The 23154-nt window shown below is 40.7% G+C and overlaps 1 protein-coding gene and 1 long non-coding RNA gene across 3 annotated transcripts in view; one reads left to right on the top strand and one right to left on the bottom strand.

Moving 5' to 3' along the window:
• Positions 1–613: 613 nt before the first annotated feature.
• LOC309696045 lies at positions 614–2885 on the top strand. The gene is made up of 2 exons (XR_014273307.1): positions 614–1194; positions 1575–2885. It is a non-coding gene; the product is annotated as an uncharacterized lncRNA (long non-coding RNA).
• Positions 2886–4246: 1361 nt separating this feature from the next.
• pdss2 (prenyl (decaprenyl) diphosphate synthase, subunit 2) overlaps positions 4247–23154 on the bottom strand; it is a 33280-nt gene continuing 14372 nt past the window's right edge. The window contains exons 3-8 of one of the 2 annotated variants that reach the window (XM_082517108.1): positions 21514–21712; positions 13585–13659; positions 10710–10883; positions 8939–9070; positions 7906–7941; positions 4247–4583 (exon numbers count right to left, since the gene is read on the bottom strand). In XM_082517108.1, coding sequence (XP_082373234.1) covers positions 4428–4583; positions 7906–7941; positions 8939–9070; positions 10710–10883; positions 13585–13659; positions 21514–21712 — 772 coding nt within the window. In that variant the 3' untranslated portion in view covers positions 4247–4427. The other variant, XM_082517109.1, reaches the window with a different exon arrangement.

The following is a 23154-nucleotide window of genomic DNA, read 5'->3' as shown; positions in this document are numbered from 1 at the left end:
AAAACAACACCACTCCCAGCAGGTAACCTTCGAATGTAGTTTTCTTCCCCCCACTCCAAATAGCTCACAGGTTTTTCAGATTAGACAGGACTAAATAACCATTTTCTCACTGATCACGCTGCTGTGTTGGAGTTTTTTTTCTTTTCTTTAGGGAACCATCAAAGACTTTAGACTAGAAGCTCAGTGAGACTGTGTTTAAACACACTGGCGTGATGTTACTATATTCATATCACCGGTACCAAAACTGAGGAGCTGAAGTGTAAAAGCCAAAGGGTCCTAAAGGACATTTACAAATTCATCCTCCACAGTTATTCCCACAAAAAAACAAAAAACAAAACAAAAACAAAACTATTTTGTCTAAATTATTCATTAATTAATTTGAATGTTTTAGTTTTTGTTAGCAGAAGTAGAAAATTTGCAACATCATTATAAAACTTTGTTACCTGTACGGAGGACCAAATCTGCCAATATAAAACAAATAAATACATGTAATTATATAAATAAAACAACAAAAATAAATATAGATTAATTTATACAATTTCATTTTTTTAAATTAATATCCCATTAGTTATTTAAAGTGACAATAGACATCATGTTTGCCATTCATTTTTATTACAAAAACTGCTGTGTGTGTGTGTTGTCTTTAAAATGTTTTATATTATTAAATTCCTCATATAAAACAACAGGCATGCAGACAAAAATCAATGACACTAGAACAGGGATTTTTTTTTCTGTTTACTTCCACACCAACAAATACCTCTGCTGTGATCTTCATTTCACTATGTGAAAGCAACATAAATAATGGGAAAAACAACAGCGGTGCTTATTTCATAACACACTAAAAAACTGATGACATGGATAATGCTGGTGGTTGCTTAGTTATGAGGAAAACTACGGTTGTGATTACGGTATCACAACTGGTCTTTGCCATTTCTTTTTCCCTTTAATTTTTGAGGTTGTCAATATTGGGCCTTTTTAAAAATGAATATGAATCTCTCTCTCTCTCTCCTCTCTGAGATTCATTTTACTAACTATCACTAATAGTAGGGGAGAGTGAGGTAAGATGAGCCAGTGGGTAAGTTGAACCACCCCTTGTATCTAGGTAACTGTGTACATGTTTTGTCATGTGACCATAAATCCAGGAAGCACTCATTTCCATCCTGCTATATTAAAGAGGAGCACATTGGAGAAGGGGTAAGTCTGTATTACACAAAAAAATGTTTTTTGCTTGTCAAAGTAAAATTTCTGCATATCAGGTAAATTGACTGTAATATTAAAACAAACGTATCTGTGTCTAAAATGATATATTATACATGTTGGTGGGTTTCTAAAATATAATATCATCTGAAGAAGTTTTCTAAAGATTAGCCTAAATTGCTAAGCTAGCCCGTTTTTTTCAAAATGGTGGCTATGGGGCAAAGTGAGCCAAAGGCTATGGGGTAAATTGATCCAATGGTTCAACCTACCCCACCATAAGGCACTGAAATTTATTTAAGGCTCTGACTTATTAAATAGTATTTTAGTTCAGTATACTGAACCCTTTTGTTGTATTTGTCATATGTTAACTATTATAGAAAAGATATCATGCCAAGGACCTACAGACGGAAGACCAGCTGGGGCTCAACACCCCTGGAGGAGATTGAAAGGGCAGCGAGTGAAGTCAAGGGAGGAAAGTCCATAAGATCAGTGGCTAAAGAAAGACAAATTGACAGGTCAACACTCAGGAGATATATTAAAAAGAGGGACACACAGGAGGTCAAATCGGTTGGCTATAGTGGAACAGCTTCAGCAAAGAGAGTCTTCTCTGAGGAGGTGGAGAAGGAGCTATCAGAGCATATCAAGAAGCTTGCAGAGCAGTTCCAGATTTTTACCAGACCCTGTACATGCATGTGGTTCACGAAGTGACCCCAACCATGCTCGATATGTGTCTCCCACTGATATTCTACCCTTACCCAAAAGTCAGCAGCCCAGGAAACAAACAAATCGAAAGCGTGTGAAGACACGAATCCTGACTGATACACCTGAAAAGCAGGCAATTGAGAGAGAGAGCCCATGAAGAAAGGACAAATAAACTGAAAGGCAAAAAAGAAATAATCCACAAAAAGCAAGGAATGTGGAAGAGGAAACAAACCCAGACAAAAATTGCAGTGGAAAGCAGCTCTGAGGAGAGTGATGTTCCCATCCCATTTGAAGACACTTCTGAGTACACTTCTGACACGCTGAGTTCCAGCGATGAAAGAAGTGAACCAGATGTCTCAGACCTGGTAGTTGGTGACTTTGTCATCGTAAGATTTGCATCCAAATCCAGGAGCCACCATTACATTGGCCTGGTTGACAGCTTTGCAGACAACGAAGTGAGTGCCAGATTTCTCAGAAGAATCCGAGGGATCACTAGCAGTAAGAAACCCACGTTTGTGTTCAAGGAAAATGATGAGGCATCTTTCCCACGCAAGGATGTGCTGAAGAAGCTACCTCAACCTCAACAGGCTGGAGGAACTGCAAGGAGGGAGCAACAGTTCATATTCCCCTGCAACCTTGATCATTGGAATATTGAATAGTTCTTTTGAATAAATGGTTTTGAACTGGTGGTTTGTTTAGAAACCACCAGTTTCCAGGTTTGTTCTCGCAGGTTTACAACTGTTAAAATGGTTTGTTTTCACAATATGATCAGTTTTACATTTTAAAAACTACATGGTCAGTTTGCCGCAAGATGGCTCAGTTTACCCACTGACTAGGTTCAATTTACCCCTAATCTGGGGCAAGTTGAGCCAAAGGAGCATTTTTTTTTAATAGGTCATTATTTTGGGCAGCGTCATCAGACATAGATTCTGATCATTACATTTGAAAGGAGACATCCTGAAATAAAGGAATATGTTATCATTCTATTTCTGTGTTATTTTTTTCTCACATCCAGGGCAACATGAGTAAAAAGTGGCTCATCTTACCTCACTCTCCCCTAAAGTGATTTATCACCATTTCCATGACACGCGGGGTCCTCCATACAGGAATTTCACAATTTGTTTTAAATAAAATGATTTCTTGTTTAATATTTAATTAATTTAAAATATTTGTGACAGGTATATAATTCCATGTTGGGATTATTAAAATTCTCCTGATTCCTGAGAAGCAAAAAAGGTCCTGAAAAGATGCAGCTTACAGGCCACCATTAAATAACATCACCAACAGGACTAATAGAAAGTCTTTTATTAATGATCTTTCCTAAATATATTTTTTAATTTAAAAAATGTAAAGGATGTGACTATAATACTCCTCCCAGTGTCTTCGGGTCCTCTCACATGATACGAAATTAATTTTGAGGTGGTGTTTGCGTATTTGTTAGTTAATTTTCAATTCCTCCTCGTCACAATCTGTGTACCTTCAGCCCCCTTTCTTTCTCGTCCCGTCTTCGGCCGTCTGTCCTTCAGGTGTGGCCTCGATGTGACAGACAGCTGCCAGTGGTGGCCTGGTTTCACACCTTGGCTGCCCCCCCGCCGCCTCCCTCTGCAGACAGCAGCCTGGGAAACCACAGGCCACCAGGCTGGCGCCAGCCTGTACGGCTTAGAGCAGGGCAGCCGGCCCAATCAATACCTCTGCATTTCCTGTCCATTTGCTCAGGTCTCTTCATTAATAATTACTGCTTGGCGGAGCTTCAATGCGCTCGCTGGCTGGGCCAAGGGGAGAGGCTGGGTGACCTTTCCCCGCCCCTGGCTTGACTTGGATCACACAGACAAACACGGGGAGAGACATAATAAGGCAACACAGATGACATTACCCCTGATTCATGCCGGTTCCTCCTCTGTAGCGAAGAGCACGCCAAATGCTATTAAAAAAAATACATTTTTTTGCAGCTGTGCTTATCAGCAGTGGTACACACCAGGTAGAACATGACTTTGAGACATTTTTACAACCAGTTTGGTGCCGCTTTTCAACTTGGCAAACACCCACTAAATCCAGCAGCTAGGATTTCACCATCATCTGTGCCGTGCAGCGGCAACCAGGAGGAAGCTATTCTTAAAAGTAATTTTTGAAAAAATAAGTGCCGCTCGGTGTATCATTTCCTGTTCATGGTACATTTTCCAGATGACAATAACAATTCTTCAAAACATCTTAAATTACGTTCTGCCTGGGATGTGCTTTCGCTGATAAGCAAAGCAACAATAAATGCCAGGTTTGAAACTGCAGCAGCCCGGTGTGATTATTTTCTCCAGGCATGAGAGAAAACAAAACGCATGACATGATGCTGAAGTAATGTGGGGTTTTTTAAAAAAAACTTTTTTATTTAATGATGACCAGAGAGCAGAACAGTTTCTCAGCATCTGGATCAAGTAAAACAAAGTTAATCTGTTCTCGTTCTTTGGCCTCTGCAGACAAAGACCCCTCCAGGCTGTACAGGAGTGTGTGTGTGTGTGTGTGTGTGTGTGTCCAGGTCAAAATTTGGTGACGGCAGAGGCGATGTTCTCCAAGGCGGATCGAGCCTCGGAGGAGGGGAAAGCCTGGATGGCCTCCAGAGCCTTGTTGCCATGGTAACAGCACAAGTCCATCGCCGTGCTCACGCCTTTCTCCGATTTAACCGCTGCCAAAAGCTGCAGACGGATGAAAACACGCATTAGTTTGTCATGTTTGTGTCACTCTCGTTACTATCCAGCTGTCAACACAATAAACTGTTAAGAGGCAGCGAAAGTTAGCTCGCTGTTAAAGCGGGCCCGAGGGGTAAAACGGGAGGAAAGATGCCTTTTAATAACCCCTCCCCAAAAAACCCCAATCACAATCACGTCTGTGCTGCCAGTGGTGCCACTGAAGGCAGCTTCCCAAATTTAACTACAAGAGGAAATTTTCAGACTCATCACTGTGAGTTAGGCTTTAAAAATTTGGCATTTGACAATGAGAAAGGAAATGCCCTGAATCGTGTTTCTCTGCCAGTGCTAATTACGTAGCTCACAGCTTTTCTGTCTTTCCACTTTACTAATGAAGGCACCGGTTTTTCTGCACGCCAGGTAATGAACTGAACAAAGGATTTCCGTGAAGACTGTCCGTCACAAAGTCACGGATTGTTGGATTTTTTTTAACACATTGATTTCTGCTGCTATATTCCAGAGAGCACCTCATGCACCTTACACAACTTACACATTTCACGCATGAGGAAGCAGAGGCCATCAAATCAAATCAACTCTAACATCAGCTTTAAGTACACAGACTGAGTGAATTTGTGCACCTCCCTGTGCTTTACTGCTGCTGTGTTGGGACATCTTTTTGCTGGAGGCGTTTTACCTGATGAATTCTGGAGGTGGAAAACCCCGTAGGCCTTTCTTCTCTAAATCACCAGCCAGGGTGATGCTGAGTTCGACACCTGCAGTTCTTTATTATCATTTTTCTTCTTAAATTTAGAAAAGACTATATTTCCTGGAACATTTCGCGCCATCTTCTCCGTTAACCTTCTTTAATTCGGCATTAGTTTTTAACGTTTCCTCTCTCCCTCCTCTGTTTGCGCGTTATGTTTGGTTCCACATCCTGTTCTTTCTTCATGCTCCGAACAAGATTTGTCTGTCTTTGCCGCCTTGAGTCTCCTGATCTCATCAATATTCACATGCAGCACGTGAGAAAAAATTAAACAGGACAAGTGAGCATGATAGCTGACATAATTCAATAAAATATGATCAAGTTAATTCATTTTTCAAAAGTAATGTACACTGAATATATTAAACATCATTTAATAAAAGATGGAGTTAGTTTTTCATCTGAAAACGCCACTTTGTCAAGATTTAGTATGAAACGGTGAGTTACCCCCGTGTAATTAAATTAAAAGCCAATGAGAGACCCTGAGCAGCTCCTGAAGCACCTGTCCACGATATCAAGGCTTGCTCTGTGGCTCCTGATTACTGCTGCAACTTTCCACTGATTATAAGCCAGCCCATCTTCTAGAGTCCTTTTCTATGCTTTTCAGGTCCTGGTAAGTCTGTGGCACATAATGTAAATTGTGTAATGCCAAAAACATTACAATTGCTCTTGGCAACACAAAATAACTGCCCACAGGTGATACCAAGATGGCTGCTAAATGGCAAGACACTGAGTCCATGTCCACACTAATACGTTTTTGTTTGAAAACGCATCTTTTTCTCCCCGTTTTGACCTTCCGTTCACACTGAGACGGCGTTTTCGGTCAAGGAAAACGTGTTTTGAAAACACTCTCCAAAGCAGATACGTTTTCGCATCGCAGTGTGGACAGCGAACCCGGAGCCTTTTCGAAAACGATGACACAATTTAGTCATGTGATACAGTCATGTAACCAATGAAACTAAGATAGCGGAGGGCATTATACAGCAGTTGTTTTGTTTGCTCTCAATTTTGACAGCCCTATTAAAGACTAATATCAGTTTGTACATGCTCCAGATAGTTTTTCTTCAAATTTTTTAATTCTCACTCGCTTTTGCAACTTTGTACTTTTGTGTTACTCGCAGCAACAACTCCACCTCATTGTTAGTCCATTTAAAAAACTCAGTGCTTTTCCTCGACCTTGTGCCGCGACGTTTCAAAGAGCCGAAAAGTAAATAAACGGCAGACAAAAATGAGGCAGGTCGAATAGTCTTGCCTTTCACGCATCCGCAGTACTGGAACCTAAACGTTTTCGGCCGTTTCAGTGTGGACGCAGAGCGTTTTCAGACGAAAACGCCGTTTTCAGACGAAAACGCCGTTTTCAAATTTATCCAGGCTAGTCTGGACGTAGCCTGAGAAACATTTAAATACTTGGAAAAATTGGAACTTACACAGAATAAAGTTGGTGTTTCTGCTTAATGTTTGTTTTTAATCTGGTCAAGATTTAACAACATAATAAACCCTGATCAATTTAGCAGACATGTTTAACTCTCCATATCTTCCTCCCTTGCTGCTCATCATCACTATTCAGCCAATCACACTCAAACTTTCTGCAGGGTCACCATCTAACAGCTACACAGCAATGACAAGTTATATAAAAAACAGACATTTCTTTTTATACAATCCACTGATTAAAACCTGACCATGCTTACTGAAGGTCACAATAAATTGTGCGTTGAATGGTGAGCACACATCCTGAGTAGCTGAAGCAGCTCCTCAGGCTACAGCGAGTCATCCTCACGTCTTTTCTGTACTCAGATTTTCTTAGATGATTAAAACCAAAACATAAGTGCCTACAAATAAAACTTCTGACTGATTTTGTGTGTGTAGAGCTACTGGGGAACAAAAGACTAACAGTCAACACGAAACTCTGCTTGTCATTTTTCAGTTAATTCATGCTGGTTTTAGCTATTACAGGTTCCTAACTTTGTGCTGAATCCAAACTTTAACGTTTTCTCACCCCCGTGTGCTGCTCTTAGTTTCCCTCCTTGTGTCTCCTCACCTCTCCTTCCCCTCAAACTTCTCTCCCCTTTTCAGCAGCCCTGCTGAAGGAGATTCTCTCACAATGCCACTGTCTCAGAGTCTCGGTGTCTCCTCCGCAAATAGGCCTCGGTAACTAATCCTTCCTGCTCTTGTTTCAGGCGAGACCAGATAACACCCCCCTCCTCCCCTCTTCCAACACCATCGGACCCCCCCTCCTCTGTAGCTTCGCTCTTTTTTTGCACCCCTATCGGTCCCCTTCTATGCCTCACACATTGACTTTGGAAAGCTTGTTTCCCAACTTTGATATAAGTTACAGTGAAAAGACATCCTGTTTCTCTTTGCCGTCTTTGAGGGCAGACAGTAAGGAGGTAAAAACTGTGAAATACGGCAAAGGAAAATTGTGGCCATCTAACAAACTTGTAACAAAAGTGCAACTCAAAGATAACAGAATAAAACTGAACTTTGTGTCACACTGTGAAATAACATTAAGAGTTCATATCTCACGGAATGGGCAGATTCTGGATAAAGGCATTCGTAAAGCTGTGTGCTTACCTTTGAGTAATCCAGCTGGTTTCTCAAAGTTTTTGCCTTGAAGAATAAAAGAAAAAGAGATAAAGCAGGCATGTATCTCTGGCTTCTAAGGGTAAGCTTTAGAAATTTCTAAATATTTCACTGTCTATTTCCCCACCTACACCTACAATAGTCAGAGGACAAAGCGTGCTTCTTCGTTGTTACAATTTGCACAATAGCAAATACAAAATAAATGCATAAAACTAAAGCAAAGAGTCAAGCAAGCAAGTCAGATGCAATAACAACTGAAGCTGAATAGTGAAAAAGTGACACCTGGAGTAGTTGTTGCAGTATGTACTACAATAAAAACGACTTCCACTGATTCAGAGGGGGTCAGGGCAAAACTTTTTCAATAAGGAACAACCCTGAAGTCTTAACTTTCCCGATGATGCTCTGCCAGCCTCACTGCTATTGTTCCCTGCCTGTAGGGGAAGTTATTTTTACCTGAGGCCTGCAGAAGCACTAGAAGCACAGTGTTTTTAAATTATACTCAAAACAGCAGCAGTGTGAGGAGACGCTGGGGGTCTGCTTCTCTGGTTGCAAACCCTCTTTTGGCCAGGCCATCCAATCACAGTGGAGCAGGGGTGGGGTAAACACTATTCTGACCAACCATCAGGTCCTATTTGATAAGACTGCTGCGTATGGCTTTACCAAAACACATCCCCAAAACTTTTTCTGGACTCAGTGACTGAATTTGTTCATTCAGTCACTGAGTGAATGGAGGGCAGGTCAGTCGGACTGAGATCAGGTGAGTTTTGTTTCAGCAGTATGGAGAAATTTAACAGCTTTCTCTCTCACCTTTGTTTTAGACCTCAGTTTGATCTTCTTTACTCATCACAGTAACAGATACTGTGAATTATATTATAAAGTAAGATTCATTCAACTTTTCAAGTGGTTGCACGCAGCTCTTTCAGATCTGATGCAAACCTATTTAAATTAAAGCTGATACTCCTGCTAGAAACATAAAGGCAGTGAATCCAGCTGGCCCTGGTGTCATGGACCATCCTTAACGTACCTGCTGCAGCTGATGATGCCACGTCTCCCGGCCCATAATTTGACGGTGGAAAACGACCGGGGCGGCGCTCAGACTAAATGACAGCGGCTCTCCTACTCTGCTCTTCATAAACGGCTGCAGGTCAGAGTTCAGCTGCAGAAAGGCAGAGAACATTCGTCATTGCGGAGCTTCTACTTTGTAACTTTCAGCTTATCAATTAAACCAAGTCAGTGGTGAAAACAGTCAAGGTTGCATTTGCCTGCCTACACTCTGAGCTGACCCTGTTAATGAACAGACACAGCTAGCCTGATGAGGACGGTTCTCCTTCAAAGACCTCATTTTTGGTTCCTCCCATGCTGAGATTCCCTGTAGCCACTGAGGCCTGCAGGCAGGCAGCTACAGGGAGCCCCAGCAGGAGAGGACGCACTAAAGCAGCAATGAGAGTGGGATCATTATGAATGACTTCTACACCAGCGCCAATAATATTCAGCTGAAAATCTCTGAACCTTGGGAAAAATAACTGAGCAGCTGCATTATTTACATCTTAATGACATTCTAGCACATAACAAATCAACCTTCTTCCTGTTTCCACATTTTTATGCCCCTCTCTGATACAAGAATAATAAGACAGACAGGCACTTAAGTCTAATGTTTCCTATGTTTCGTTTGCACTTTTTGTAGTGCCGATAAATCACTCTGCTCCCTTTAACGTCACGCTTTTATGTATCAATTCAGCTACAGTGTGAAGTATTTGATAAATAGACATAAAAACACTTTTGAAAAGAAGGGCAATTATTCATACCGAGGATGAGAGAGAAAGAAGTCAGACATTACTAGAAGCCAGATTTTTTTCTTTACTTTGAATTAACTTGATCACAGAAAGTATGTCAGTCAGGAGGTCCAAAACTTTGGCATAAAAAAAGATCAAAGACTAAATTAGAACCGCCAGAAAACCTCCACATTTTTAATTTAAGTACTGACATAACTCTATTTTTTTTCACTGCACATAACAAAATGCAACAATCTATGTTGCCTCTTCTCTCTAAAAAGAACACGGCTGCACGGCTTAGGTTTGCAATGTTACATCTGAAAAAAGCGCAAGACTTCTGGAACGATGTCTGAACAAAATGCACAGCTCCACATTTGGCAATAACCAAACATATATCAGCACGGCGGTGGAGGAGTGACGATTTGGGCTTAGTTTGAAGCCACAGGACATGGGTACCTTGCAGTCATTCACTCAACCACAAACTCCTCTGTATACCAACATATTCTAGAATGAGTCCTTCTACCCGACAGTTAAAGTTTGGCTGAAATTGGGTCAAGCACCAGGACAGCGATCGACACATAGCATGGCTGACAAAGAAAAGAATCAAGCTGCTGCAGCAGCCCACTCGAAGTCTAGACCTCATGCCTAAAAACTTCAACATACTGACATCCTTAAGCTGCTGAATTATGGAGGACTGGGACTATGCTCCTGAACCATCCATATTCATAGAGACAAAAATCCCGGGAATTACAATATTTTTTCTGTTTCCATGGAACTAATGACAGGAGCGACTAGGATCCTTCTCTTGGCTTTTTTCTAAGACAGTCAGGCGTTTATTACATCTTTTTTTAAATCTCTTGTTTAAATTATCAAAAGAGTTTGTTCTTCTTGTATCTAATCCCTTGAAATCCAGTTGGTTTCCCGCTAAAAAAGGCATCGTGATGATATGCTGATCAACCATTATAGATTTATTGCTCAGACAACCTCCTTTCTTGTATATGTTACTTGCTGGATTCGCCTCACCTTGTGGCCCAGCGACAGGTGTTTGCCGTACTTGTAGGCCAGTCTTTGAGACTCTTTGTCGTGTTTGGCGAGCTCCATCGCAGCTTGACAGCTCTTGGCTAGCAGCGCCCCATGAGACAGGAACGTCTGCTCCTCCCACGCCGCCACGTCGATGCCGTCGGTGAGGCCGTTCTCCTGCAGAGCAAACAGAGGCAAAGAGCATGTGTGAGCAGGCCTGAGCTTCCTCCGCTTTTAAGTTCCCACAGAGCACCTCGCTGCTCCACCAAAACAAGCCTTCCTTGCTCTTTGACTTTATTTCTCAGTGTGTAATTCGTGAGGCCTCAGCGAGGAGCAGCACACAGTTATTTTCCACAAGTTCCTCAGTCATTTTAAAGGAAGAAGGAAACAGTAACAGCAGAAAAACAACTGAGAGTTTGCTTTTTTTAATTTGCAAATTTAAGTAAATCATAAGAAATATACACAAATGGAAACAGGTTGTTATTATTAGAAACTATTAAATAAATTCTAAATTTCTGGAAAATAGAGAATAAAAAGCCATTGAAACACATCAATTATGTGTATGACATTTTCTAAAATATATAAAAGTAATAAAATAAGTAAATTGTGTCAGAGTTGGAGATGTTTTTTTAAACTACCTCAAATTAACTAGTTATAAACTCAGCACATAACCCGCAGATTTAGATGAGTTAAAGAAAATTGTTGCTCACTGGTACCTCTGATTACTGTGGACTATTTAGGAAAGAAAGCTGCTTATTACTATTATTAGTCTTATTCAGTTATTGTTGGCCACTTTCACACAGAAGCATTACTAACCTTTCTATGCTGCTCACAGTAGGTGTTAACTATTTAATCTAAAGTCAACCAAACATATTATCTTTGGTTTCTTGAAGGTTTTAACTGAATCTGAGTAAGCTTGTTTTTGCAATAGTATATTTCTTAAAATAAGGATGCTGGTGTTACTACATGAAAAAAAGTACATAACCTAAAGCATTTTTCTCTGCCTCTCAGTACTTTCTGATTTTCTGACATTATACCCAAATTTTTTCTACGGATGATTCAGACATTTCAAAAGAGGCTATATGACGTTTTTCTTTGCTCCTAAAAAGGTCATTTCCATGAAGCAGTCAGGCACTAAAGCTGTAGCAGGCATTGTATTGGTGGAGGGAACCTACCCTTAAAAGGCTAAAGGTGGGGCATACCCTGGACAGTTTGCCACTATATCATCTAGAAACACCATTCACATAATGACATAATGACCAATTATAACCTTGTGCATGTCTTTGGACTCTGGCTGGAAATGTGGGTGTTTCATGAGAAGCTACTCAGGCACACGGAGAACATGCAAACTCCACTCAGAAAGGCCCCAGCCAGTGGATTCAAACCCTGGACCTTCTTGCTATTAGGCAAATGTGCTAACAACTACACAGCCACAGCAATAGTTTACATTACTGAGCACATGTTCACCATAAACAAATTGCCAATTAACCTCTTTATTAGTAGTAAATTAACTGTTTGTGAGCAATTACAAAACCTGACCATGCTCTACTTCAACTGAGAACTTTCTGCTCAATAACCTCATAATTACTGCTTATTAATAAAGGTAGTTGCACATAAATTATGAGCTTGATGTCCTCTGCTCAGTATAGTCCTAATAATGTGGCAGTAACATAAAAACGGACTTTAGTGAGGTCTACTAGAAGAGCTTTTACTGATTCACTGTTGAGATTCTGACCTTATTTATCATTTCCTGGGCCTTGATGCTGCCCCTCAGTTCATCCTCTGTCTGAAATAAACCGTTTTAGCTCTTCAGCTCAGGTCATCGTCACTTTAAGGCCAACTTTCTTCTGATTGGCTGCCCATTGTAACCACAAGGCTTGAACAGCAGGTAGGTGGGACTTCTGTGCTCACAGACGGAGCTGTGTGGCCAAGATGAGGATAGCAAGGATATCTTCTCTATTTTAAACTTTAACCTTGTTTAAATTGGCATAAATGATTGGAATGGTAGGTCTCCCGCTGTTGAATGGCCTTCTTATGTATCTCTGGACCATTCCTAGTGCGTCAGTGTACGTTGTTTCATGTATTTGTGCCTTGTGTCTTAGCACTATGCCTCCTCCAATGTGTCAGAATTCTTCAACTTGATCTTTACTTTTGGGAAGCAGATGAAATCGCAGTGATGTAAAGCGAGCTGGGCAGGTCAAAAAAAGGTGTCATAATAATGTAATGAACTGAATGTTCTCTCAGACAGCTTAGGATGTTACAGCACAGAGAAGTTCACCCTGTCAGCGCTTACAGCCATATATCCTTCTCATCTGATCTCAGAAGCTAAGCAGGGTTGTCCCTGGATAGGACTTGGATGGGAGACCACCTGGGAATACCGGGTGGTGCGAAAATAGAGCAGGTTGGCTATTAATCGGAAGATTCCTGGTTCACCCAGTGTGCATGCCGAAGTATAGGCAAGATGCATTCATCAGCGTGTGTTTATGTCATGCATAGACAAAAAAACCCCAAACCTGTTTATGTGTGAGGAGTGCTCAAAGTGAGAAAAAAGCACCATCTAAGTACAGTCCATTTAAGCCTTGTGAACAGAGGTCTCTTCAGCAGAAAACTGCTCAGTCATCATAGCTGGAGACTCATCTCTCATCACTAGACTGAAATGGCACATGCAAGTTTCTACACTTTACAATTGCGAAATTGCAGAGCGCACAGTATGGCCAGAATGACGCTTCCACAGAGAGACCTAAACACTGCAGAGATACAGAGAAGATTACCTTGAACAGGAGATCAACCAAATTTAATTTGAGTAAGGCATTGGGATATTTCAAGGTCCAGAGAAAACGGATAAGTATGCATTGTATGGGAAGAAAAGATGTTTTACCTCTGTATTGTGGGAATTCTCATAATAGACTCCTTGAACCAAATCACCAATGGCACTGGAGATCAATTCAACGACCTGTCGAAGACAAAATGAAAGAAAAACACGTTGAAGATGTTTGTTTCAGATTAGGACCTGAAATTTTCGTATTCACGCTCATTTTACTTGATATCATTGACTCCAAAATATAATAACTGTATCAAACCAGGAATTAAAATCAACAATAAATCACTTAAAGACAGACAGGAATTTCATCAGAAAGCATGTTAAACTTTGCAAAAAAGATTTTTGATGACCAAGAAGAAAAGCACAAGAAATTCAACTGTGAAACCAAAGCTAGGACGCACAGGTGTCTGCATGCTTGGTCCCAACAGTGAAGCCTGAACCAGGAGCAGTGAAGACCTGCTTTATACTGAGTGGGATGACCTCAAATAAACCGCCAGCCGCTGTAAAGGCCATCTCACCAAGAAGCAGAGTGCTGCATCAGTTTACTGGTCCCCCACAATCACCAAACCTAAACCCAGCTGAGTTGATTAGGGATGAGCTGGATCACACAGTGAGGGAAAAGCAGCCAACAATTCCTCAGCACATGTGGGAACTCCTTTCAGTCTGCTAAAAAAAAAAAAAAAAGCTTCATGAAGCCGCCTGAGAGGCCAAACAAAAAGCAAAAGGTGCCAAAAGGTGCATATCTGAGCCAGAGATTACAGGTTTGATTCACACAGCGGTCAACATGTGCAGCTACTTGACCTCTTCAAGTGTTCCCAGGTCAGGTACTGCACTTAGCCTCTCCCTCCTCATAAATCACTAACGCTAACAGCGCTGATTAAACTCCTAAAATGTCGATGTAAATGAGGCTGATCACAACCGACACGCTATTCGGTTCATCTGTGACATTTGTAATTAAAAACCACAATCCCCCCCCCCCCCACACCCCCTCCCCCTTGACTGAAGAGCGAGGAAACTGTATCTGAACAGCTGGTTTGGAGAATTAATCGGAGGTGAGATGTGCTGGAAGCCAGGTGAACTGCAACTCGGCTGCTCATTTTCGCTCCGTAGGGGAGCTCCTGGCGATTTCACGAAGCACATCCAGGCTCGCCTTCGTTCATTATACTTTGTATTTATAGAGGAGTCCGGTTTGAGAGAGCCGGCTCGGGTGTCTGTCTGGTCTGAGGGGCTGAAATGGAGCTAAAAGGCAGATGGTGAGACAAAATAAGGTGGTGTCCAGAGAGCAGAGGGGTTAACAAGGTTTTGAGAGTGATGATCTGACCTCCGGGTTCTCTTTTCTCATATTCCCTCATTATTCAAAGATTTCTTATGCTTTGTACCTCTGGGTTTGCCTCATTAGTATACAAGGTTAGGATTCTGCAAAAACATTGTGAGTCAAATGGAAAAGGAAAATGAGCCTTAAGTCTAAATAACCACTACATCTGCAATCAGTGAGCCATTAAATATGCTTTGTATACATTTTTAAAAACCAAACTAGGACAAAACTTAAAGATGAGGCTAAAATGGGCCTTATGTGTGTGTTTTGTTTGCTTAAGAGTGCAGTTGCCCATTTCCCCTTACAGGGGGCATGCATGCCTACATTTTAGCTTACAGAAACCCTACCAGCCTCTCATCAACCACCAGATAAGAGGCTGTATCTTTTAAAGTGGTTGTTTATGTCTGGATCTATTGAATGAGTAAAAGAAAAAAAAAAAAAGGCAGACCATGTCTCCGTCCATCATTCACAGCCACAGAACAGCGTGGACAGTGGAGACGGGGCCACGCCTGTTACAGTTCAGATGAATGAGGTTAAATTTAGAGCTCCTTCAGCTCATCCCAGACATCCTTGGTTCATCAGAAAAGTCTGGTGACGCTGGCTGCTCCGTCAGCCTCGCAATGTCCTTTGGGTAACTGAATCCACTAGGGGAAAATATTGAGGAAACCTGAGCTTCGCCCACAGACCTGGAAGGACAATGTGCCTACAGTATTACCAGATGTGGTGTCTCTGCCTGGCCTGCGTTGGGAAGTGGGGGCCAGTGGGGGGCTTTTTTTGGAAAGTATCAGATCATCTCTCCCCCTGCCTCCCCCTTACTCCATTCCCAAATCTAGCCAGATCGTGTTTTGCCGACAGGTCTGCGAGGGGGAAGAAACCGGAGCTCCACGGGAAGATTATTTTACAGTTTATACAAGTAGTGGCATAGGTTTTCTCTCAAGGCCACGACATATAATCTCCATCGCTCTCAGTGCCTTAAAAGAAAAAAAAAAGCCTGGTTTATGAGAAAAACTTTAAAAGCTACAGGAAACACTCATCTGTTACCCTGCACCTTCAATATTTAACAACAGACTCAACTGCACAGTTTAGCTGTTAAAGGGCTGTAAATATCCGGCTGTTAACAGATTTTAACGGTGAAAAGCAAAATGTCTTATAGCCTTCACTGCATTAGCCTTGGAGTAATTATAAGTTTGAAACAGCATATTTGTTAGTTTTTTTTTTTCTTTCAGGTAAAACAAAGAGGATACAGGATTAAGAGTAAATCTTTACAAACTCTACAAAAAACAGGAAAAATATATGCAAAAATGAAAATGTTAGAGTGGCAATTCTCATGCCATTTTCTAGAAATACGATACTGCGTCTCTCCTGTACAACAGTTCCAACTGGTTTTTTTTTGCAAATTCCAAAAACTGCAGTTCCTCAAATGTCCTCTTGGGGCTGGCTCCAAAAGGGAGTCGATCCACATAGATTCCCATGTTAAACTGAGCACTTCGCAGCAGAAGTAGACATGATTAAAACCTGCAACAACCATAAAACAGTTTCAGCTAACTTACACTTTCATAACAAATTTATTTCATAATTCATCCATTTAAACTGTATCAGTGCTTAATGTTTGAAATTTTGGGTGTTGGGGTTACTTTAAGTGACAGGTTGGCACCGTTAGCTTTCTGCGAGGCTTTACCTCCACTCTCACCAATCTGAATTACTCAACAACGTTTGTTGCATTTGTGCCTTTTTGAGCATTTTAGTGCAGTTATCTGACAACAGCATAGCTTGCTGTCTGGTTAATTGCACTAACAGAGTGGCCAGGCAGATTAGTTCTAAAGCGTATAGTCAGATTTATATACGTGACATGAATGTTTCAGCTCCTATATGAACTCACAGCACCTGCTGCAGTTTTCCGTTAGGATTTAATGTATTATACTGTTCACGACAAGCAGTGCTGATGAACCTATTAAAAGTGGACTTGCATTTACTGTGCATCCTTCTAACTCACAGTTCTAATCATACGAATCATTTATATTATAATACAACAACTAATAACGCACAGCTGACACTAATCAACAGAGTAAATCCGCATTCATGGAATTACACAACCAAATGGTATAATGGGTATGCTAAATGGTCAAGTGATGCTCCAGAGTAACTTGCGACAAATAAAAGGAGCTGTTTCGGATTTAAAGAATGAGATTCATTTAGCTTCATTGCTTGTGCTCTCGTCCCCTCAGACTGAGGCAGCTCCTCACACACAGCGACAGGAAAGCAGGTGAGGTAAAGATAACACGTTACTCGAGGCTAACAGGTGTTTTTCCTGACAACAGAATAATTTGTGCAACAAATGCTTTAAGAATAAGTCAAAATTTAGTTTGTTTTAAAGCTGTAGCTCTGCTCTGGAAACATTAATGCTAACGAGACAGATGTTGGCTTTGTGCAACAGCTGCTGCACATCCAAATATAACAGGCAGCATTTTAAGTAATGCCTCTATAGGCCTGTGCCAAATATTTTATTTTTCTTAATAAAATTTGAGGGATTAGTTTTAGTTGAGTATTTTATTCATGTTTTATGTCTTTTTAAAGTATTTTGGGGGCTTTTTGTGCTTTAGGCTGACCCCGGATGTTGGATGGATTCAAACTTGGGCCTCTGCTAAAGCCTTACAGCACATGGATCACCTGCTCAACCCGATGAACTGAGCTGGCTTCTCGTTTTATGTATTTATTATGATATTAAATTACTATTTTTTAATTCTAGAGACTCTTGATACAGAAAAGTAAATGTAAACATATTTAAAGACCAATTTTGCAAAAGAAATATTTAATAATAATAATAATAATAATAATAATAATAATAATAATAATAATATGTGATATATTGTGGAACAGGTTAGCAGGAAAGACCAGACCTCCCTCTCCCTAGCCACGTCCTTCAGCCTATCTGAGGAGACAGTGACGTGCGCCCAAGCCAGCTGTGAGATCTCATGGGCTCCACCAAGTAGGAAAACCCAGAACACCTTACCAAGGAGGCCCCAGTCAGATTCCTGAACCATGTGGAGGAGTAGCAGTGACTCAGTAGTAGTAGCTCCTCCCCCTATTGCTAAGGGAGAGTCCAACAACCCTTCATAGGAAGTTCATCTGTAATCATGCTCTTTAGGTCACTATGCAACTGAGCCCTGACCTGGACCTTATTCCTGCTGCTTCACTCTCAGGTGCAAAGCAGCAAAGTATGAGGGCGTCACATGGTGAGGGCAACAGAACCACATCATCCACAAAAATGAGAGACTCGATTCTGAGGTCACCAAAGTTTCAACTTTCTACACTTGGCTACATTTGAAATTCTGCCCATAAGAATTATGCACATGGAGCAGCAAAAACCATTAAAAAATACACAGATAACACAGATTTTTCTTTTTCACCAGTGCTGATTTAATTAAGTATAATTAGGTGGACTTGGAAGTCATTTGAGTAGTAGAAACCACTCAAATAAATGCATAAAACGATGTATAAACGTAGATGCATATGTATAAAAGTAAAACAAACAAACAAACAACAACAATCTGATATAAAAACATCAGACTAAGGATGTAAAAATTTCTTCAGGTAAAAATTACAGTCAAAGAAATTAACTGTGCTTTACTTTTCCAATAAATTAAACAGAGCAGAGCTCAACACCAAAATCCAGCCCAAACTAAACCACATTTCTGTACCTTCAGCTCAGCATTATGGACTCATCTCTGCTGTTTACAATAATCTCATTTCCACTGTGTTCCAACCAGAGAAAAAGGCTGAAAATATGAGCATCAGTGCATGCTGTGGTGTGGTTTCCCCTTGGTTCATTTTGTTTTGCTAACCTTTTCAAACATGAGTAACTGTGAGCTATCAGATGTCCATCTCCTTATTACCTCTAAAAACTTCCACTACGGGGGATGCTTCCTGTGGTTGCTTCAGATTGCAGGCTTGTTTGGGAGAAAGAAAAAAAAAAAAAAAAAAAAAGGTTAATACTCTCCAGCATTGCTCTGTGGTAATTTAGTGCTAGCTGAGTATGAATGGCATTGTTCTCACCTTGAAAATGAACAATGCTAAAGGAAAATGTGCTGTAAGCGTTCAGTTTAATCAATGCCAATGTGCTTGGCTTGAATGCACGCTTAATAGGATTAAATCATCGTTAGTTTGAGTCATCAGCAGATCTGCCATCATTTCATTCTCACTGTGTTTTTCTTCATCTTCCAGGGAAACAACAATATCAGTTCCATTACTGTAATTTGTAGCTTAGCCACAGAGTGTCTATTATCTCTTAGTATTGTTACAGAGCCAATTAGCACTATTAAGGAAGCACCACACCTTTAGAATTATCTGTAACTGATCAAGGAAAGGTTGGTTTATAACTCCCTCTGTGTTTCTTATACAACAAGCACTACTGGGAACCTACAACATATGCCTGCGTGTGCTGAAAAAGAAGCATCAGGGAAGGCGGCAAGGGCTGGTCCGGTTGATGGCACGGGAGGGGGAGATGGTTATTTTGATCCACTCAGGCAACTGCATTCTGAGGCAGCAGCGTGGTGACAGCATCTGTCAACGAGGGGTTACCAGGCTACGCAGCAGATATGATCTCAGATGCTCTCACAAGGCTGCCCCCACACCAACGTCAAAAGATTAAAACTATAACTAGTTTATATGCTTGATAACCTCGTTACCAGCATGTAGCAAAGACTGACACTTGCACCTCAAATATGCTGCTAGGAAGATCCATGTTTGAAGGAGTTTGAGGATGAAAGCCCCTCCAGGTGGCCAGATGATTACCGTGTGAAACATGAAGTTATTAGAATAACAGCTGAATTGTCAAGAAAAGGGACCACCTGCTGAGAATCTAGGAACCAGGAAAAGATCAGGTCTCACCTGTGTCTCATCACACATCCTTGAATTTCAAAACTTGTCATGCTTGCCAAGCAGTGTCTGCTCACTAAAACAATGCTATGAGAAAGTGTTACCATTAGCCAAGTTGTAGTTGTAATAGAAGTTATTCCTCCACTTAAACTGCTGGAGTGCACGCCCTCTTTCTTAGCCTGCAAAAACTGAGATGAATTTCTTGAAATTTGTTGGAAAGTTGAAGGATGTGTCAAAGAAAGACAATTAAGTCATTTAATTCTGTTTCAGATCTTCAAAATGACAAAAAAGCCCCCCCCAAATTAGCAGTGAAGAACCGTTCTATCCCACTATGTCTGAACCAAAGCTTTGGTTTTCTAGAACCATTTAACCCCAGGGTGCCAAAAACGGCCCGCCAAAGGATCCAGTCTGGGTTTGCAGCGCTGAAAATCACAGACGGAGGAATAAAATGTGGAAGTTTTTCCAGTACTTTGCATCATCACTAGAACGACTGAAAGACCTCACATATAGTCTGCTACACTGCACACAAGTGATGTGGTTAAGCCAAGAACCAATGCCAGTGTATTTTATTTTTAAATAACTGGAATGACTCAAAGTGGAAAAAATGCATATTGTTCAAATTGCTCTTCGTGTTTTGCAAATAAAAAACAGTTCATTAAATGTGAACATTTTCACATGGACCTTTACACTTAAACAAAAGAGGAAAATCTGAAGAAGTCTGCGGGCCCTGAACTAAAATAAATTTGACAGCCCTGATTTAACTAAAAGGTGCCCGATGGGTAAACCACTGTCTTTACGATTATCGTTTGTGTCACGTCAAACAAACACATTGAACACATTTCATCTCACAGTTGCAAAGCTCTGATATTTAAAAATAGAACGTTCACTACACTATGCACATGTGTGCACACAAAAAAATCTAAATGAACAGTTGTTCATTTAAATGCTTGAAATCCTTAGGCATATGTCCTATGATGCAACTTGTGCTGTAGCTTGAAGTGAACTATAGAAATATAGCTTCGCATTTTGGCAACGCAACCATGACTGTGATGGATCCGCTTGCTAGTAATACGCCATGTGAGCAGTCTACTGAAAAGCAAAAGCAAAAAGCTTTTTTCCTCTCATTTCTTTTGCTCTAGCGATCTGGGTTAGATTCAATTGATTTTGAGTCGTTTCTCTCTCTCCAGCTCTTCAGTAAAAGGGAATATTCTGTAATATTTATTAGTTCCATGTCCAACATGATCTGCTCTGTTTTGTCAGCCCAGGTTCAACACAGGACTACAAATCAAGCTTTTTTCAGGACTTTTTTCCTTTCCCATTTTCTTTAGTTGACAAACTCTTCTCCGATTGGTATCTGATTCTTCAACTGATAATGCTGACATTAATCAAAAACAATATTAGGAGATGATTCAAAAGGTCTGGGATGAAGCTAGGCTTTCTAGGCTTTCAGGCCCTAACCCTGGGATAGGATGTAAAGGACTATAGGAAAGGAATTGGGAGCAGTAAGCAGGCAAAATGAAAAACATGACATTAAAGCAGATTAACACAAATAAATGAATATCAGGATTGCATCACCTTGAATAAGAATTAGCAAAACTGCTAAAAATGTGTTTTATTGAATACATTTCATGTCTACAAAGAGATGACTGAGAGAAAAGATGTTGGTATGAAGTCTGGCACTGATACGTGAGGCTCTCGGGACCTCGAAGGGCTCATACTGAGCAGCCCTTCCCCCTGAAATCAGTCATGTCAGGTCAAATATTTCTCAGGAGAAGTGTTAGTGACGGACAGGATACCTTAGTGTTGTTGAGCTGGGCCAGTCCCGTGCAAGCATTGGCCAGCAGAAAGTCGCCGCTCAGAACAGCCATCTTATTCCCAAACTGCATGTCCTTCAGCGGGCCGTCTGAGTCCGTCCACTCCTTCAAGTTAACAATCCCACGATGCACCAGGAAGGCTGTGTGGATCAACTCTGTGATTTCTGCCAGGTTCCTCTGACTGTGAGACAGAAATCCCCCCACCAAAAACAACAATAAATCTAAAAATCACAGCTTTGTCGTCAGCAGCTTTTAAAATAGGCGTTCCTGAGGTTTGACAGTTAGAGAGCTTTTTGACAGAAACATTTTTATTGTCTTCGAGTCGGCAAAGTTTGAAAACTCATTCAAGCATTACCGCAGAGGTATGCTGATCACAAAGAAATCGGTCAAAACAAAGGACTTATGGGTTTCTTGATCTTCCACGTTCAGAAAAGGAAAACCATCTATTCAACCAATAAAGCGCCAATATTCAGCAGCTGCAGTCCTTTCACTTCAATCAAACACTTATAAAAAGAGAGGGTCTCTAAAATGTGTCAAACCATTAAATGGGACGAATTTTTAAAATGTGCCATTACCCATTGATTTGGATGTGCTAAGTCCAAATAAGATGATTAAAACAACTGACTGCAGATGTTGCCCAGCACTTTCACATCTGTTGCATTTTTAATGTTATTTAAATAAAGCTGACTTGATTGGCTATTAGATGAGTTTTAATCATAAATTACAAGCATATGTTTTCTCATCTGTTCTTTATTATGTAACAAATTAAGACATTTGTGGAGAAAAATGAATAAAGCCCTATATTAGCAGTTTAGCTTAGCTTTAGATCCACTGATAAAAAACTGTACTGAATTTAATAAAGGATGTGTTTGCAGTCACCACAGTGATTGCATTGTCGGCTACGACTCTGAACTCCAATACAAAGTCAGACGGGCACCACGCAGATATTTGGTAAATTAAAAAGCCAATATACCGGCTCACATGTTTTTCCTTTCAGACACACAGAAGTTTGTTAATCATTAGTCTGTACTTAGACAAATTACACTAAGAAGGTCGAATCCAAGGTCTGCGTCTTTTCTGGTTGTAGTTATGAGCTTTTGGTCTTACACCCGACCTGGTAGCACATCATGAAAACCAGAGCCAGTGGTCCAATATTAGAAATGTTTTATTACGTATATTTCTGAAACATTTTGGCTGTAGACCACCAAGATTTGAAACCCACGAGGAACTGTGGGAGATACATTTTCCCATCGGCTTCTATATTAATGGACGTTTTGGAACCATAGGAGCCCCCCTCCCCGCGCTGGTCATCAAAAACAACGCAACTTTAAGTACTTCTTTTATATACAGTCTACGTCAGAAACGAGCCTTTTCAGCCTTCTTCCTTTTCCCTTTAAGCCACTATTACCCTGATTGGTTGCCCTTTCTGTTCAGTGTGCCAGAGACGAGCAACGATATTAGGTACATCTCCCGACTTCAACAGCCTACAGATCCAAATGCAGAAAAAAAAAAAAAGTCTGCATACGCTGATCTTATTATATGAATCTTTGGCCATGTTTAATACGAGCATCCACTGTTGTAGCTGTATAAATATATGACATAAATTATGGATAAGTATAATAG

Source organism: Aulonocara stuartgranti (assembly GCF_965226115.1).
Source record: "Aulonocara stuartgranti genome assembly, chromosome: 19".
NCBI classification, from domain to species: domain Eukaryota; kingdom Metazoa; phylum Chordata; class Actinopteri; order Cichliformes; family Cichlidae; genus Aulonocara; species Aulonocara stuartgranti.
Note: the sequence above shows the minus strand (reverse complement) of the source record. Positions and strands in the feature narration are given on the sequence as shown.